Source organism: Hyperolius riggenbachi, chromosome 5 (assembly GCF_040937935.1).
Source record: "Hyperolius riggenbachi isolate aHypRig1 chromosome 5, aHypRig1.pri, whole genome shotgun sequence".
NCBI lineage: Eukaryota > Metazoa > Chordata > Amphibia > Anura > Hyperoliidae > Hyperolius > Hyperolius riggenbachi.
This window is the reverse complement of record NC_090650.1, coordinates 3,263,297-3,281,747: the sequence shown is the minus strand read 5'-3', so window position 1 is coordinate 3,281,747 and position 18,451 is coordinate 3,263,297. Positions and strand designations below refer to the sequence as shown.

Genomic DNA, 18,451 nt, shown 5'->3' with positions numbered 1-18,451 from the left:
TCACACCTGTCACTGCAGCCCACAGGAAGAGCATTGCTAACACACCTCACCTAACAGCAGCGAGGACACTGACCTGCTCACACCTGCCACTGCAGCACACAGGAAGAGCATTGCTAACACCCCTCACCTAACAGCAGCGAGGACACTGACCTGCTCACACCTGTCACTGCAGCTCACAGGAAGAGCATTGCTAACACACCGCTCACCTAACAGCAGCGAGGACACTGACCTGCTCACACCTGCCACTGCAGCACACAGGAAGAGCATTGCTTACACCCCTCACCTAACAGCAGCGAGGGGACTGACCTGCTCACACCTGCCACTGCAGCACACAGGAAGAGCATTGCTAACACCCCTCACCTAACAGCAGCGAGGACACTGACCTGCTCACACCTGTCACTGCAGCTCACAGGAAGAGCATTGCTAACACACCGCTCACCTAACAGCAGCGAGGGCACTGACCTGCTCACACCTGCCACTGCAGCACACAGGAAGAGCATTGCTAACACCCCTCCCCTAACAGCAGCGAGGACACTGACCTGCTCACACCTGTCACTGCAGCTCACAGGAAGAGCATTGCTAACACACCCCTCCCCTAACAGCAGCGAGGGCACTGACCTGCTCACACCTGCCACTGCAGCTCACAGGAAGAGCATTGCTAACACACCTCACCTAACAGCAGCGAGGACACTGACCTGCTCACACCTGCCACTGCAGCACACAGGAAGAGCATTGCTTACACACCTCTCACCTAACAGCAGCGAGGACACTGACCTGCTCACACCTGCCACTGCAGCTCACAGGGGGAGCATTGCTAACACACCGCTCACCTAACAGCAGCGAGGACACTGACCTGCTCACACCTGCCACTGCAGCACACAGGAAGAGCATTGCTTACACACCCCTCACCTAACAGCAGCGAGGACACTGACCTGCTCACTCCTGCCACTGTGAAAAATCTGCAAGTTGTCACCTGCTGTCACTGTCTCACCAAACTGCTTGGCAATAGAGACAGCCCAAACAGTTCCCCAGCAGACAGTTCCTGGCAAACTTCCACCATTCGCATTTAGCGTAATTTTTTTTTGTACAAATTTGCAACGGCATTTTTTACATTGAGGTCACTGGCCGCCATCTTCAGCGGTTAATAGCAAAGTCCCATAACGTGCTATAAACACTGAAGTTGCAGGGTTTGTTAGGGAGGACAGTGAGAACAAAAAGGAAAAAAAAATCAAAAAGACCTTATAGTTTTTGAGAAAATCTTATGTTCTGAGTGTGGGAAATGTTTCATAGGCTGCTGACTTTAGCAATGAAAAGCAAAGGACCTTACGCAATAGAAACACTTTGCCTCGATTCACTAAAGGGTGCTAAGTGTTACCACACCAGTGAAAAGGCACTTAGGACGAGAAAACGGACGCTTCACGGGCTAATGTTCGCACGCAAAGGTTAGCGCTGCGCGGTGTGTGCGAAACGTTGCACAGGTACGTGCAAAATAGCCTGAAAAGCTATTTTACATGCGACGTTTTGCGCGCACCAACTTAACGCGCAATCAGTAACAGCTTTGGACGTGCAAACTGCTTAGCACCCTAGTTTGTACGTCGAAAGCTTTTAGGCGTGCTTACTGTGTTAGCACCCTTTTTTGTGAATCAAGCCCTAAATTTGCAGGGTATGTTAATTGGTCTGTTAATAGACCAATGGGGAGCCTTGGAGCCAAAATTTTAAGATGCTTTTGGCTCTAGCTATACTTATTATAGCTGGAGCTGTGGTGGGAGTGGCGGTGTGTGGCGGCAGGTGCGCAGAGCGGCGGTGTGTGGCGGCGGGTGCGCGGAGCGGCGGAGATCTTCAATCAAGGTCGCAAGTTCGAGGATATTGGCGTGGGACCTTTTTCAGAAGATATTGGCATGGGACCTTTTCAGAGGATATTGGCGTGGGACTTTCCCGAGGATATTGGCATGGGACCTTTTCAGAGGATATTGGCGTGGGACTTTCCCGAGGATATTGGAGTGGGACTTTCCCAAGGATATTGGCGTGGGACTTTCCCGAGGATATTGGCGTGGGACTTTCCCAAGGATATTGGCGTGGGACCTTTTTCAAAGGATATTGGCGTGGGACTTTCCCGAGGATATTGGCGTGGGACTTTTTCCGAGGATATTGGCGTGGGACCTTTTCAGAGCATATTGGCGTGGGACTTTCCCGAGGATATTGGCATGGGACCTTTTCAGAGGATATTGGCGTGGGACCTTTTCAGAGGATATTGGCGTGGGACTTTCCCAAGGATATTGGCGTGGGACCTTTTCAGAGGATATTGGCGTGGGACTTTCCCGAGGATATTGGCGTGGGACCTTTTTCAGAGGATATTGGCGCGGGACTTTCCCGAGGATATTGGCGTGGGACCTTTTTCAGAGGATATTGGCGTGGGATCTTTTTTAAAGGTACAGGTAAGTATTTCTGGTTAATTAAGATTAATAAAGGACTTCCACGTTGTTGTGTTTATATTACATTTAATTCTTTGTGGAAATGGGTAAAGGGTACTCTGTACCCCAATACTCATTTCTCCTGTGAGGGGGGAGGGCATCTGGGGGTCCCCTTCTTAAAGGTGAAAAGGCTGAAAGGTTTTTTTATGCCAGTTAGATAGCTTTTTCATCTTATTTTTATTTTGAAATGTTAGGTAATTTTATTTAAAACCGGACCTGACCTCAGGACTTCCTCTCTGCTGTAAAAGATAAGCAACAGCATAATAACCTTTACAGAAAAAACATTACTTTGTTACAGCTGATACAAATCCTGCAATAAATCCGCAGTGTGTCTGCTTCCTGCTTTCATGGAAGCAGACATATTGTTAACAGCCTGTGCTTTCAAATGAGTTTATCTGCTTTATGTACCATGACAGTCAGGTGACACGGGGAGAGAGCAAATTACAACTTGTGATTAGCCATATATGAGGGGGGATTAGACAGACTAAACTCTCTAAGGGTGTATTTCTCTGTGTTTTCCTTCTGTCCTGTGCAAGAGTTCAGCTCCACTAAAGTCCCCAGACTGATAAGCAGCCCCAATTGTTCCCGAGGTTATCTTTCCTTTACTGAAAACAAGGATTTGTTTTGCGTTTACAGAGCTTGACTACCAAACCTGGGGCTGAAAATCCACAAAACATTTGTTAATTAAAAAACCGTGTGCTTTAAAGGGTACCTGTGATGAAAGCCACCTCAGGTTCCATACTTACCTGGGGCTTCCTTAAGCCCCCCAGCTGCCGCTCGTCCCTCGCTGTCTCCCCAGGGGGCTCCTGTCACCTGTTATACGGCCTGAAAGCCTGGCCGAGTCGCACTTCATTGCCCATGCATGGCCTGGCCAAGCACGCCCCCCCCTCGAGCCACCCGCAGAGACAGTGAGGGATGAGCGGCCGCAAGGGGGCTTAAGGAACCCCAAGTAAGTATGGAACCTGAGCAGGAGCGTAACAATAGGGGATGCAGCCCCCCGGGGCCCGCTCAGAGCTGTTTTGGGGGGGCAGGAAGGGTTGCAGCATGAGGGGAGAGCATTGCACATCAGCAGGAAGGGAAGACAGTCCCCCCCCCCTCACCTCGGGCTCTCCTCTCAGCGCTCCCCTCCTGCATCTATCACTGGCAGTGGCTGCAGGCAGGACACACACTTCCATCCACCGCCGGAGGTTCCACTCTCTAAGTGCTTCATGCTACTTCCTGTTTAAACAGGAAGTAAGATGAAGCACTTACAGGTCGGAGACCTCTGCGGTGGATGAAAGTGTGTGTCCTGCCTGCAGCCGCTGCCAGTGATAGATGCAGGAGGGGAGCGCTGAGAGGAGAGCCCGAGGTGAGGGGGGGGGGGACTGTCTTCCCTTCCTGCTGATGTGCAATGCTCTCCCCTCATGCTGCAACCCTTCCTGCCCCCCCAAAACAGCTCTGAGCGGGCCCCGGGGGAGGGGGGGCATTCAAATTCTTGCAGAGGGGCCCGGAGACTTCTAGTTACGCCCCTGAACCTGAGATGGCTTTCATCTCAGGTACACTTTACAGAGGATCTGTAATGTAAAAAAATCCCACTGCGGGATAATTACCTCGGGAGGGGGAAGCCTCTGGATCCTAACGCTGCCTCCCGCGTCCCGGCAATCCAGCGCGGTGACTCCCCGAAGTGCGGAGAGGTAGATATTCACCTCTCCGGGGTCCAGCGCAGTCGCAGCACTTCATGCAGGTAAGGCGGAAATAGCCCGACCCGATCGTATCCGCTCTACTGCGCAGGTGCGCGTCCTTTGTGCCTGAGCAGTAAAGCGGATACAATCGGGTTTGGCTATCTCCGCCTTACCTGCATGAAGAGCCGCCAGTGAGCCTGTGCTGGATCCTGGAGAGGTGAATAAATCTTCTCTGGTCAGGCTTGTCGGGGGAAGATTCGGGGAGCCGGCGCTGGATTCCCTGAAGCTACAGGAGACGGGGAAGCCTCATTGGAACCCTGAGGATTCTCCCTCCTGAGGTAAGGCTCGATAATCCTGAGTCAGACTCGGGACGGAAATCCGCAGCTCAGAGCAGTAACCCCGAGTCAGGCTCGGGACGGAAATCCGCAGCTCAGAGCGGTAACCCCGAGTCAGGCTCGGGACGGAAATCCACAGCTCAGAGCGGTAACCCCGAGTCAGGCTCGGGACGGAAATCCGCAGCTCAGAGAAGTAATCCCGAGTCAGGCTCGGGACGGAAATCCGCAGCTCAGAGCGGTAACCCCGAGTCAGGCTCGGGACGGAAATCCGCAGCTCAGAGCAGTAATCCCGAGTCAGGCTCGGGACGGAAATCCGCAGCTCAGAGCAGTAACCCCGAGTCAGGCTCGGGACGGAAATCCGCAGCTCAGAGCGGTAACCCCGAGTCAGGCTCGGGACGGAAATCCGCAGCTCAGAGCGGTAATCCCGAGTCAGGCTCGGGACGGAAATCCGCAGCTCAGAGCGGTAACCGTGAGCCTGAGTAAGTTATGTGCAGGAGCTGCTGCAGTGCTCTCTCAGGTGTTTTTTTTCTTGTTTTTAGGGTGTAAAATCTTGTGAAATAAAATTGCATGACTTTTAGACCCTAAATTTGGAAATAATCATAATGCCAGGGAGGTTAACCCATTCACGTTCCGTCGTTTTCACTTGAGAAATGTTCACCTCCCATTCATTAGCCTATAACTTTATCACTACTTATCACAATGAACTGATCTATATCTTGTTTTTTCCACCACCAATTACGCTTTCTTTGGGGGGTACATTTTGCTAAGAGCCACTTTACTGTAAACGTATTTTAACAGGAAGAATAAGAAAAAAAACGGAAAAAAATCATTATTTCTCAGTTTTCAGCCATTATAGTTTTAAAATAATTCATGCCTCCATAATTAAAACTCACGTATTGTATTTGCCCATATGTCCCGGTTATTACACCGTTAAAATTATGTCCCTATCACAATGTATGGCGACAATATTTTATTTGGAAATAAAGATGCATTTTTTCCGTTTTGCATCTATCACTATATACAAGTTTAAAATAAAAAAAATATAGAAGTATTTCATCTTTACATTGATATTTAAAAAGTTTAGACCCTTATGTAAATATTTACATGTTTTTTTTTATTGTAATGTTTTTTTTTTTTTTGTATTAATCATTTTATTTGGGTAGTTTTGGGAGGGTGGGATGTAAACATGTGATTTATAATGTAAATGTGTGTTTGAATTTTATTTTTTTTACTTTTAGTTGTAGTTTTACTTTTTGGCCACAAGATGGTGGCCATGAGTTTGTTTACATGACGTCACTCTAAGCGTAACACGCTTAGAGCGACGTATGGGGTACGTTACAGCCAGAAAAGGCGCAGCTTCCGAGAGAATCTGTCGCTTTTTCAGCGGGGGGAGGAATCAGTGATCGGGCACCATAGCCTGATACACTGATTGCCTGGCTAACGAACCGCGGGCCGGGAGCGCGCGTGCACACGTGCGATCGGCCGCGGGAGCGCGCGGTAGCGCACATGGTTCCTGGACGTAGTTTCTACATCCAGGAACCAAAATAGGTTAAGTTGTCATATATAAAACACAAATGGAAAAATCTATTTATTTTAATTTAGTCAGTGAAAAATTCACTCTGCCAGTCTGATGTGAACGGTCACGCCTGTCCTCTCTGCTGTGATTGGTCACTCCTCTCCTCTCTGCTGTGATTGGTCAGCCCTCTCTGCTGTGATTGGTCAGCCCTCTCTGCTGTGATTGGTCACTCCTCTCTGCTGTGATTGGTCACTCCTCTCTGCTGTGATTGGTCATGCTCACTCCTATCCTCTGTGATTGGTCAGTCCTCTGTGCTGTGATTGGTCACTCCTGTTTGCAGCGATTGGTCAGCCCTCTCGGCTGTGATTGGTCAGCCCTCTTTGCAGCGATTGGTCAGCCCTCTCGGCTGTGATTGGCCAGTCTCTATCACGTGACTTGATGGCAGGTGTCGGCTTTTGTGTTGTAGATGCGCCGAGCTTCTGCTATAGCCCCAAGGACGAGGGATCTTGCTCTGCCTCAGTCACTCGCTATTATTTCAACATTGCCAGCAAATCGTGTGAAGAGTTTCAGTATTCGGGTTGTGGAGGAAACTCCAATAACTTTATCAGACTGGAGGACTGTAAGAATGTGTGCAAGAAAGGTGTGTCCAGCTCTTATCTGCTCTGAGTCATCTCCGAGGAACGGGAGGACAGAAAATAACTTGGTTTTATAGCAAACATTGGCTGAAAGAGGCCGCACAGGGAGAACTGATGCTACGAGCTGCTTCCATGCCTCATTTATTGGGGAAAACATGACAAATACATGAAATATTACAAATCACTGCTTTACCCGGAGCTCCTTCCAGCCCCCCCCCCCTACTCTGAGGTCCTTCAGTGCTCTCCGGTTCCCCGACGTTGTTCCGCTGTCACCCTAATGAAAGCGCGCGAGTCGGCTGGGTAACGCACTACGACGCATGCGCTGTCTGCCTGTTCACCTCCTGCCCACGTAACAAGGCTGCTGATCCCAGATGAGTACACACCACTGCGTGCGAGTGTACTGTAATCCTAAAAAATGTCCATGAACTGCTAACCTACTGTACCCCCACCCCACCCCATGTCCCCCATTCCCCCCGCTTTGGCAATGCTTGTATTGAAGCTTGGTGATGCCAATAAAGCTATCTTTGATTTGATTTGTGTTTAGAGGAGCCAGACTCCCACTTCCTCTGCAGGAATTTCTGCTATCTTATCCCGGCCTGCTGGTCTCTGTAACGCCATCTTATCCCGGCCTGCTGATCTCTGTGACGCCATCTTATCCCGGCCTGCTGGTCTCTGTGACGCCATCTTATCCCGGCCTGCTGGTCTCTGTAATGCCATCTTATCCCGGCCTGCTGGTCTCTGTAACGCCATCTTATCCCGGCCTGCTGGTCTCTGTAACGCCATCTTATCCCGGCCTGCTGGTCTCTGTAACGCCATCTTATCCCGGCCTGCTGGTCTCTGTAACGCCATCTTATCCCGGCCTGCTGGTCTCTGTAACGCCATCTTATCCCGGCCTGCTGGTCTCTGTAACGCCATCTTATCCCGGCCTGCTGATCTCTGTAACGCCATCTTATCCCGGCCTGCTGGTCTCTGTAACGCCATCTTATCCCGGCCTGCTGGTCTCTGTAACTCCATCTAATCCCGGCCTGCTGGTCTCTGTAATGCCATCTTATCCTGGCCTGCTGGTCTCTGTAACGCCATCTTATCCCGGCCTGCTGGTCTCTGTAACGCCATATTATCCCGGCCTGCTGGTCTCTGTAATGCCATCTTATCCTGGCCTGCTGGTCTCTGTAACGCCATCTTATCCCGGCCTGCTGGTCTCTGTATCGTCATCTTATCCCGGCCTGCTGGTCTCTGTAACGCCATCTTATCCCAGCCTGCTGGTCTCTGTAACGCCATCTTATCCCGGCCTGCTGGTCTCTGTAACGCCATCTTATCCCGGCCTGCTGGTCTCTGTAACGCCATCTTATCCCGGCCTGCTGGTCTCTGTAACGCCATCTTATCCCGGCCTGCTGGTCTCTGTAACGCCATCTTATCCCGGCCTGCTGGTCTCTGTAACGCCATCTTATCCCGGCCTGCTGGTCTCTGTAACGCCATCTTATCCCGGCCTGCTGGTCTCTGTAACGCCATCTTATCCCGGCCTGCTGATCTCTGTAACGCCATCTTATCCCGGCCTGCTGGTCTCTGTAACGCCATCTTATCCCGGCCTGCTGGTCTCTGTAACGCCATCTTATCCCGGCCTGCTGATCTCTGTAACGCCATCTTATCCCGGCCTGCTGGTCTCTGTAACGCCATCTTATCCCGGCCTGCTGGTCTCTGTAACTCCATCTAATCCCGGCCTGCTGGTCTCTGTAATGCCATCTTATCCTGGCCTGCTGGTCTCTGTAACGCCATCTTATCCCGGCCTGCTGGTCTCTGTAACGCCATATTATCCCGGCCTGCTGGTCTCTGTAATGCCATCTTATCCTGGCCTTCTGGTCTCTGTAACGCCATCTTATCCCGGCCTGCTGGTCTCTGTATCGTCATCTTATCCCGGCCTGCTGGTCTCTGTAACGCCATCTTATCCCAGCCTGCTGGTCTCTGTAACGCCATCTTATCCCGGCCTGCTGGTCTCTGTAACGCCATCTTATCCCGGCCTGCTGGTCTCTGTAACGCCATCTTATCCCGGCCTGCTGGTCTCTGTAACGCCATCTTATCCCGGCCTGCTGGTCTCTGTAACGCCATCTTATCCCTGCCTGCTGGTCTCTGTAACGCCATCTTATCCCGGCCTGCTGGTCTCTGTAACGCCATCTTATCCCGGCCTGCTGGTCTCTGTAACGCCATCTTATCCCGGCCTGCTGATCTCTGTAACGCCATCTTATCCCGGCCTGCTGGTCTCTGTAACGCCATCTTATCCCGGCCTGCTGGTCTCTGTAACGCCATCTTATCCCGGCCTGCTGATCTCTGTAACGCCATCTTATCCCGGCCTGCTGGTCTCTGTAACGCCATCTTATCCCGGCCTGCTGGTCTCTGTAACTCCATCTAATCCCGGCCTGCTGGTCTCTGTAATGCCATCTTATCCTGGCCTGCTGGTCTCTGTAACGCCATCTTATCCCGGCCTGCTGGTCTCTGTAACGCCATATTATCCCGGCCTGCTGGTCTCTGTAATGCCATCTTATCCTGGCCTGCTGGTCTCTGTAACGCCATCTTATCCCGGCCTGCTGGTCTCTGTATCGTCATCTTATCCCGGCCTGCTGGTCTCTGTAACGCCATCTTATCCCAGCCTGCTGGTCTCTGTAACGCCATCTTATCCCGGCCTGCTGGTCTCTGTAACGCCATCTTATCCCGGCCTGCTGGTCTCTGTAACGCCATCTTATCCCGGCCTGCTGGTCTCTGTAACGCCATCTTATCCCGGCCTGCTGGTCTCTGTAACGCCATCTTATCCCTGCCTGCTGGTCTCTGTAACGCCATCTTATCCCGGCCTTGCTTCTCACCTGTGATCTTTATCATTGTCCCAACTGGAAAAAAATAAAACTTTAGAAAAAAAATAGTGTTAAACCTACAAAGATTAAAGAGTCCAACCAACCAGCCACTCAGCACATAACAGAGTTACTGAAGTGACCCTGTCCACCATTTGTAGTCACTGTCCCCATTTATGGTCACTGTCCCCCATTTTTTATCACTGTCCCCCATTTTTGGTCACTGTTCTCCATTTGTGGTCACTGTCCTCTATTTGTGTGTTTTTTCAGGCTGAGCCGATAATGTTTACCTGAAGTCCACTTTGAGTTCATTCCGATTTTGGGGTTGAGTTAATATTCCGTTATTTGGGTTCCTCAACAGATGAACCTCCAGTAGATGAGAGAGGCAGAGGGACATTATCTAAAATGTCCTGAATTTATAAAGACCATCGACCAACATAATTATCAATTACCTCAACTTCCTAAACAAAAACTATGGCCATTTCCTAATTGTTTTACTTGTATCTTGTTGTAGAGTCTGTTGTAAAGACATTTAAAGAAAATGTTTTCTTATATAGTCTGGCCATATTTGTAGAGCAATACTTGGCTCTGTAACATTAGATTTACCGTAATAAACAGAATTCCTCTCGATTGTCAAATAATTTCTCAGAGACGTTCTTATCTGTGCCCTCCGACCTCTCCCAGCTCTCCTAGGAGGCAGCTCTCCCCCTACTGGCTGTAAATGATATTGATTTACCTGTAGGGCTTTTCCTCTGTCCTTACAGAATATTTCTGGTTTACTAAAAAGTAAAATTTAACAATAGTTTAAGTTTTACATGAAAAATTTAATTAACTTTAATATAGATTATTTACAGTATACTTCCGATAATTGCGCTGAGAAATCCACTTGGATCATAGTGATAACACAGAGAGCGATAGAGTCTATAGAATTCAATTTATAGCACAGCCTGGATAATGCAGAACCTCCACATATCACTGAAATAAAAAGGAGCATATTTCAGTGAGGTCTTGTCAAACCAAGTTATTTCTCTATGATCCTGTTCACATTAATCTTACTAAATCCAACACAGAAAAATTCCTTTACTGGTGATTCCACCATGGCGGCTGGCATGTCTAACAAATGAGAATGTATTCTGTTATTTGGGAGCTTAAAGGGGAACTGAAGTGAGAGGTATACGGAGGCTGCCATATTTATTTCCTTTTAATCAATACCAGTTGCCTGGCAGCCCTGCTGCTCTATTTCTCTGCAGTAGTATCTGAATAACACCAGAAACAAGCATGCAGCCAATCTTGTCAGATCTGACTTTAAAGTCTGAAACACCTGATCTGCTGCATGCTTGTTCAGGGGCTATGGCTAAAAGTATTCAAGACAGAGGATCAGCAGGCCTGCCAGGCAACTGGTATTGCTTAAAAGGAAATAAACATGGCAGCCTCCATATACCTCTCTCTTCAGTTCCCCTTGAATAAATCCTGCTCACTTGTCATTGATCGTCATGTTGAGCGATCAGAGGCTTGATGGGGAAAGTGGCTCATAGGCCCCCCCTAGTGTCCAGCTGTCAGTCTGACGGTTCTGGGGTGAGATGAAACAAGGCTTTTTATTGGCTCCCAGCCTTCCACCCACCCCTCATTTGTCACTTGCTGTTATTTATACAGCTCTTTGTTGTTAGATATATTTATGGTTTTTTTTTCTGTCTTTGCTGGCTCACTACTAATAGTCACACAGGAAGTATTTTTCTCTCCTGATTTATTTGATTTTTTTTTTTTAAATCTCTTTGCCGGCATAATAAAGGAGTTTTTCTGTTATATTTGCTTGTTTGATTAGTGATGGAGTCGTTATGCAATGTGAGGTACTTTGAAATGATTACAGTTCTTCCTCTGCACCAGCTTAGAATTTCCATTTAATTCTATGTATTTATTTTTTAAAGAATACTTGTAAAATGTCTGTTACTTTATTCCTAGTCAGGATGTGGAGATAATGACCTCAATTCACTGAGCTTTATCAAACACTTTATCAAACGTTTGATAATTTACCTCATGGGTAAAATCTAATTTTGAATTCACTAAGGTGTTATAGATTTATCTAATGTTTTATCGATAAAACGTTCGCTAAATCTATAACACCTTATCGAATTCAAAATTAGATTTTACCCATGAGGTAAATGATCAAACGTTTGATAAAGTGTTTGATAAAGCTCAGTGAATTGAGGCCAATATGGAGCCGATTATGTTTTATCTTGTTTTAAATTGTACACAAGTTGGAATATATGAAGAATTATTATTATCCTTTCAGATCCCTCACATTCTCACAGATTGACTCCTTTGCTGACCGCATGGATTTCATATTTTACTAAGCATGAAGCATGGGGTTTTGTTTTCTGATACACAATTTTTTGTATTATTATTATAATACTATAGAACAATACATTATTTTCTCTATGCATGAATTATGCTGGATACTATTGGTAGTAAATGGAACCAGTATGCAGGGCTGGGTTTAGAGAACATTAGGCTTGTGTCTAAGGACTCCTGGAGACTGGGGCACCCCACCCACTTTTTCAGTCACACCGCCTACATTAATCTTGATAACTGAAAAGAAATAGCTGTATGGCTCCCACGATATCAAGCCTAGTGTTGCTCAAAAAATTAGATACTCAGTATTTTTGTATGCAATTATTATGTAATTTTTATTTTTGCGTTTTGTGCATGACGTATGTTATTTTTATGTACATTTCAGACGTGCACATATTCATTATTATAATCATTATTTTATAGCCTAGAATAAACATGCTATGGGACAATAATAAATATGTTTTTTTATCTTAATGAATTATTGTTGATTTTTAGGAAATAAAAAGCCCAGGAATAAGAATCGTATTCGCAGACCGGAAATGCAATCTTGAGTGAAGATGGCGGAAGGAAGCCCTTTTCTATGTTGACATTTCCGCGCTTTTAGCAAACGACGGAGAAAGGAGAAAGACAGAGAAGATCTGACTTTATGAAAGGAAACTTTCTGTCCAGATAAAACTGCACAATACCATTATTTTTTTACAACCGTAACCAATACGAAGTTAGAAATTCTCTGTTTTTAAGATTTTATTTTTCACCTTTACCCAGCTAAAGTGCAGCTATACTGCGACATTTAATGTGAAGTCATAATCTAATATTTCTATGTAATGTGATCTGAACTCAGTAACACAGGGGCAGCAGGGGAGGGTGACATTAGCAGTACTGATTTGCACCACTAGGGGGCAGTGTTATTCAATAACATAAGACACAAAGTCGTATGTGCAGATAGCTTCTTGCAGACATATTGGTACTGCAGCCCTTAATGTGAAGCCCAAACTATTTTATTATGTAATATAATCTCATTATAAGCACAATAACCCACTGGCAGTGACATCTGGCAGTCCTGGTTGCCAGTAGAGGGCGGTGTTGGGGTCTGTGTGCCTCAGAGGGAATGGCCTGTATTTATGGTACCCCATAGGATTGTATAAATGAAAGGGGATGCCACAGAACTCCATATCCGTTCCGCTAAACCCAGCCCTGCATGTTGGGAGACCGCAGTGATTGTATCAGTAACCGTTATCGATTTCTCAATGCAAGCATTTGTTACTTCAACTTACAGAAATGCAAAGACCCCCGGACCCCCTGCCTGACCTACCGGAAGTGTTGTCACGGGTAGTCACCACCGTGCTGGCCACAGCTCGCTATATCATTGGCTTCAGGCTGAAAGTAGCTAGTGGAGGTACAGCGACAGACCGTTACCCTAGAATAAGAGACACCAAAGAGACGCAACAGTCACCTGATACGCTCAATAATACATCTCAGTATAATAATGGAACGTGGAATGTGACGGATCGGCTGGAGCCTCAGAGGCGGCAATATTAGAGTACAACCGCACTGGCCATTTCCTGCACCTGTTCCCGGTAGATTAGGCTGAAGAGGTTTGCTGTTTCTTATGTGTGTATCCCAGGAGCAGGATTTCCCCTCACCACCGATCCTCGTAATCCTGGGGAGGGAATCCGCACAGACAACAGTGGGGGGGGATACAAATCTGCAGGCAACTTGCATTTACCTGCCTCTCGCTGACCTTCTCTATCTGAGATAAGACGTGAATCAGTAGCGTCAGACTCGGTTACTAGCAGCCATTCTTTGTTTAGTGTTATAGATCATTGTGTGACGTCACTAAACACACACACTTCTGACATCAGGGCCCCTTTAAATGAAGCTTTCGGCTGACATTTCTACACTTCAAGGAGACACTGAAGTGAAATAAAATATATGATATAATGAATTGGTTGTGTAGGACGGATAATTACTAGAAGATTAGTAGCAAAGAAAATATTCTCATATTTTTATTTTCAGTAACATAGTGTTTTTTATAACATTGCATCATTCTATAATATTTGCAGTTTACACACTACTCAGCATTCTAAATGATTTCACAGAGCAGGCCAGAGATCTTTTGACCTGTCCTCTGGAGAGAAAAAGAAAATACAGTGACTGATAGTTGAGATAACAAGCTTCAGAAGACAGAGCTCTCTGCCACTTCGAAAGTCGTGGAGCTCAATGGCTCTTTTCCATAGATAACAACTGGAGTTTCCTAACTCCTCCTGTACTGGAAACAATATGAGACTCATGTCTCTGCTCCTAATGTTTTATTTCTTAGCTGTACTACACATACCAATCATTATATCATTTTATTTTTTTCGCTTCAGTGTCTCTTTAAGAAATGATATATTTCCATTTGAAGGAATTTTGTATGAAGTCTCTGAAATAGAGCTCTGCGGTACTTCATCTGTTTAGATTTCTCATTTCTGCGCTTTGTGTGTTGCCTCTGGAAACGGCTGCAGGTTGTCCTGTGAAATAGTGAGGATCATAATCCGCTTATCACGATTACACACAATTTCACATACATTTTCTGCGATTATCCTATATGTAATTATGATTTGTAAATTCAATTGATTTCATCTCATCACTTGTAATTTCACGTACATTTTTGCGTAATTTCGTGCTGAATTTAGCAGTGAATAGCAAACGCCCCCACACGTGCCATCGACACAAAAAACATATTTTTCAAAACGACCTTGTAGTTTTTAAGAAAATCAATTTTAAAATGCAAAGAAAAGTGTTTTTTAGGGCTTGTTTCCACTGTTGCGACGCGATTTCGGCCGCATTCCGACGCTTGTAAAAACGCATGCGGATGCACATGCGTTTTTACCCGCGATTTCGCCTGCGATTTCGCATGGCAGGGTGCCATGCGAAATTAACCATGACACTGCCAGGGCTAAATAAAATTGAAAAAGGTGCGAAATCGCACGCGAAATCGCGGGTAAAAACGCATGTAACAAACGCATGCGTTTTTACTATTAAATACATTAGCGGCGATTCGCACGGATTCCCGACGCAGGCGAAATCGTTGGCTCTTTTGTGCGTTTTTTTCACGCTGAAAAAAACGCACCTCAACAACGCTACAGTGGAAACAGGCCCATCCACTTGTATTACATGTGCGGATCTGCATGCGTTGGACGCATGCAGATTCGCGATAGTGGAAACGAGCCCTCAAACTTAAAAAAATAAAAGATTTTGAAATAATGATTTTTTTGACTTGTTCCCAGTATTCCCCGTAACATATGCAGCAATTTCGGTGATGACAGCGCGTATGTGGCCTTTGCTATTAACCGCTAAAATTGGCATATTTTTGTGTAACTATGCAAAATTACGGATGAATTACGTTTACATGCAAAATTAATGACACATTTTATATACATTTTGCATTACAATCTTACATCGTAATTGTGAATTACGATTCAGTGAGCAAAATCCTACTGTGACATCAGGAGGGGAGAAATTCTGACCCCGCCCCTAATCAGAAGTTGGTCAAGGGGTAACTTACTTAAGTCTCTAGAGGCAACATGCTGTAACAGAATTAAGAGGAAGTTTCTAGCTGTAACATTTTTATGAAAAGCTATGAACATACACTCTGTGAAGTGTCACCTATCATTGGCATCTTACAGACGTGTCTGGACCGGCAGATGAATTTGTTTCTATGGAGATAGCAGGAGGGATGACAGTAGAGTGACTTTGAGGGGGCGGAATCAGGAGGGGAACAATGGGGTGTGGCTCAGGAAGTGATGTCACTTTATGTGACATTGGGGAACTCCTATACACACCAGGGATTTGGGGTGTCATGAGACGAGTGTAGCCATACAACTCAGAGACAGGAAACGATTGCCAGAAGCGATTGCCCAGGGGATAAACGTAGATTGTTTTTCTTTACTGAATTTTTATTCATGCCAATAAACTTATGAATGATTAACAATGAATAATTATCATTAATTCAACGTATTTGATCTGTAATAATAAAGTAAATGGCATGGTTATGGTTGCACCTGCGGTTCTTCTAAAGGTGGCCACACACCATACAAATGTTTCATGGTATTTCAGCGGTAACCATGCAGTAAATAAATAATAATAATCTTTAATTGGCTTACATAAAGGACTTACGAGCCCAAATAGGTAAAAAAAGAGAAGTACCTTAATCACTTTTAAATGCACAGAGGACGCCGTCTGCGCCCTCCGTGCAGTTCCGCCTGGTCCCCGCAGTGTGATCGCCCCCCGTGCTGCTCCTGACCTCACGGACGGGGTCGGGCTCCCCTTCCTCTCCTAAGATGGCCGCCAGAGCTGGCCGTGGCTGCGCAGTCCGCATACACGCACTGTAGCGTGGATCGAGGGGGGCCGCACTAACGTGTAAGTGGACTGCGCAGCCGCAGCCAGCTCCGACGGCCATCTTAGGAGAGGAAGGGGAGCACGACCCCGTCCGTGGGGTCGGGAGCGGCACGGGGGCGATCAGACTGCGGGGACCAGGCGGAACTGCACGGAGGGCGCAGACGGCGTCCTTCGTGCATTTCAAACTGATTAAGGTACTTCTCTTGTTTTACCTATTTGGGCTCGTAAGTCCTATAAGTTAGGATAGTGTTTGGAAGATGTTTTTCTTTTTGAGGGGGGGAAGGTGTATTTGATTATGTAGCAACCTGTGAAAAGTATATTTATGTGCATCCCTTATAAAAAAAAAAAAAAAAAAATTCAGTAAATATTTGGAGTTTTATTTCTATTCTTTTCTATTACACAGCCTGAATAGGAACGACACTAAAACAGCAAAAGGAACTCCACTAAAAACAGCAAAATGCATACAAATTGACCTTTCCTCCAGGTACCGGCAGGTCTTAGGGCTCATTTCCACTATGAAATGTTTCAATTTCCACCATGCGATTCCGATTGAGCTACATACACATTATAGTACAGCTCAATCGCATCCAAAACGCGGCAGGACGACGATTGCGCTTGGACCAAAGTCGTATCGCAATCGGATCGCACTAATGGAAATTGCTGCTGCAGTTTCCATTAGTTTAATGTACCTTGGGATTTGTGATCAGAATCAAATCGCAAATCGCAGGCTAGTGGAAAAAAGCCCTCAAACTGATTGGTAAATTAGGTACTAACAGGCCCCCTAATTTCCATGACTAGAGCTATTTTTGGTAAAATGAATGTAAATTATCTCGTAATTTACCGCATGAGGTAAAACATGACTAAAACCTACCAGAATTATGTCATTACCTCATGAGGTAAGTTACTGTACATGAGGTAATTTCAGAAACCTTACCAGAACTGAGGCCAATATAGATATACAATAATCTGCTTCTGTTGAGAAATTAACATTAAAGGTGCCCATACACTCGTCAGATTGGCAGCAGATAGATAAGAAATGCATCTGATGATCTATCTGATGCGTTTTTAGAACATTTTTTAACAGGATAGAATTCCAATAGATTTCAGTTTGAAATCTATTGAAATTCAATCTGATGGCATTTTTTTGCCATCAAATTTCCATTAAGGCCAATGCAAACTGATAAGCAATCTCATCAGATCGACCTAAATTTTCCACCCTGCCAGTTCAAAGGAAATCGATCGAAATCGGCCGATTGGCCAACCGATTTGGGAACCGGGATCGATCGGTCGGCCAGAAAATCGGCTGAGTGTATGGGCCCCTTAAGGCCCTTCACACCAGGACAGGACAGTGCGTTATTTTAATTGTCTTTGGAGACTTTCATACCGCGACATTACTGCGCAACGCTTGAGACAATCATCACCGCATCCCCGTCGCAGGTCCAGAATTACATCACCACGCGGCTTCTGCGTCGAGTTGCGGCGATCTGCGTCAGCCTGGAAGTCATGTTAGTCTGTGGCGATGCAGGGATTCTTCAAAAGTTACCAACGTCGCATCGCGCATGCGCAGACGCCTATTTCTACAATATGCTTCCGTGCACTTCCCCTGAAAGCAGGAAGTGACCACAAGTGTGCATCACTTCCTGCTTGGTCCATGCCAGAAAGGGAATACTGCGTAGTAACGTGGTATTTCCCGAAGGCCTGTTTTGGCGGCGCGGCTGCTGCACCTCCAGTTTTCAGTGTGAAACCGGCCTTAGAGTCATTGCATTGCGCAGCATGTCCTTTCTGCTTGCCCGCGCTCAGTGATGTAACAGACAGGCAGACTCGCTCCCCCCGCTCCTGCGTCCTGGCACACTGAATGGATAAAGCACCCCTCTGAGCTCCATGCCAGGTAGTGGAATGGGCACACTGGGACGCAGGAGAAAGCGTGCGCCTGTCTGTTACATCACTGAGCGCTGGCACAGGGAGGCAGAGAGAACATACTGCGCATGCACAGCGCAATATGTCCAGACCTGAGCTGCCTGGGCCGGCGATCTGAGCGGGGATTAGTGCAAGAGAACAGCGAATGACAGAGAGGACTGGAAGGTACTCTATAGGCAGTAGCAGTGTTACGGAGTCTTGCCTGAGGACTCCTTACAGATTAGGTACTGGTTTACTGAACAAGGGTCTTCACCTTGGTTTCATGCGCTTCTATAACCTCCGGAATGAGTGTCAGAGCTGGGGGGGGGGGGGGGGGGGCGGTTCCAAGTTGGGATGAGCCCCTCTATGCC

The 18,451-nt window shown here is 46.6% G+C and overlaps 1 protein-coding gene across 2 annotated transcripts in view; it reads left to right on the top strand.

Moving 5' to 3' along the window:
- Window positions 1–15,784, top strand: part of TFPI2 (tissue factor pathway inhibitor 2) — a 75,337-nt gene extending 59,553 nt beyond the window's left edge. Inside the window, exons 4-5 of one of the 2 annotated variants that reach the window (XM_068235020.1) lie at window positions 6,450–6,623; window positions 12,300–15,784. In XM_068235020.1, coding sequence (XP_068091121.1) covers window positions 6,450–6,623; window positions 12,300–12,355 — 230 coding nt within the window. In that variant the 3' untranslated portion in view covers window positions 12,356–15,784. The remainder of the gene's footprint in view (window positions 1–6,449; window positions 6,624–12,299) is intronic. The other variant, XM_068235021.1, reaches the window with a different exon arrangement.
- Window positions 15,785–18,451: the final 2,667 nt, after the last annotated feature.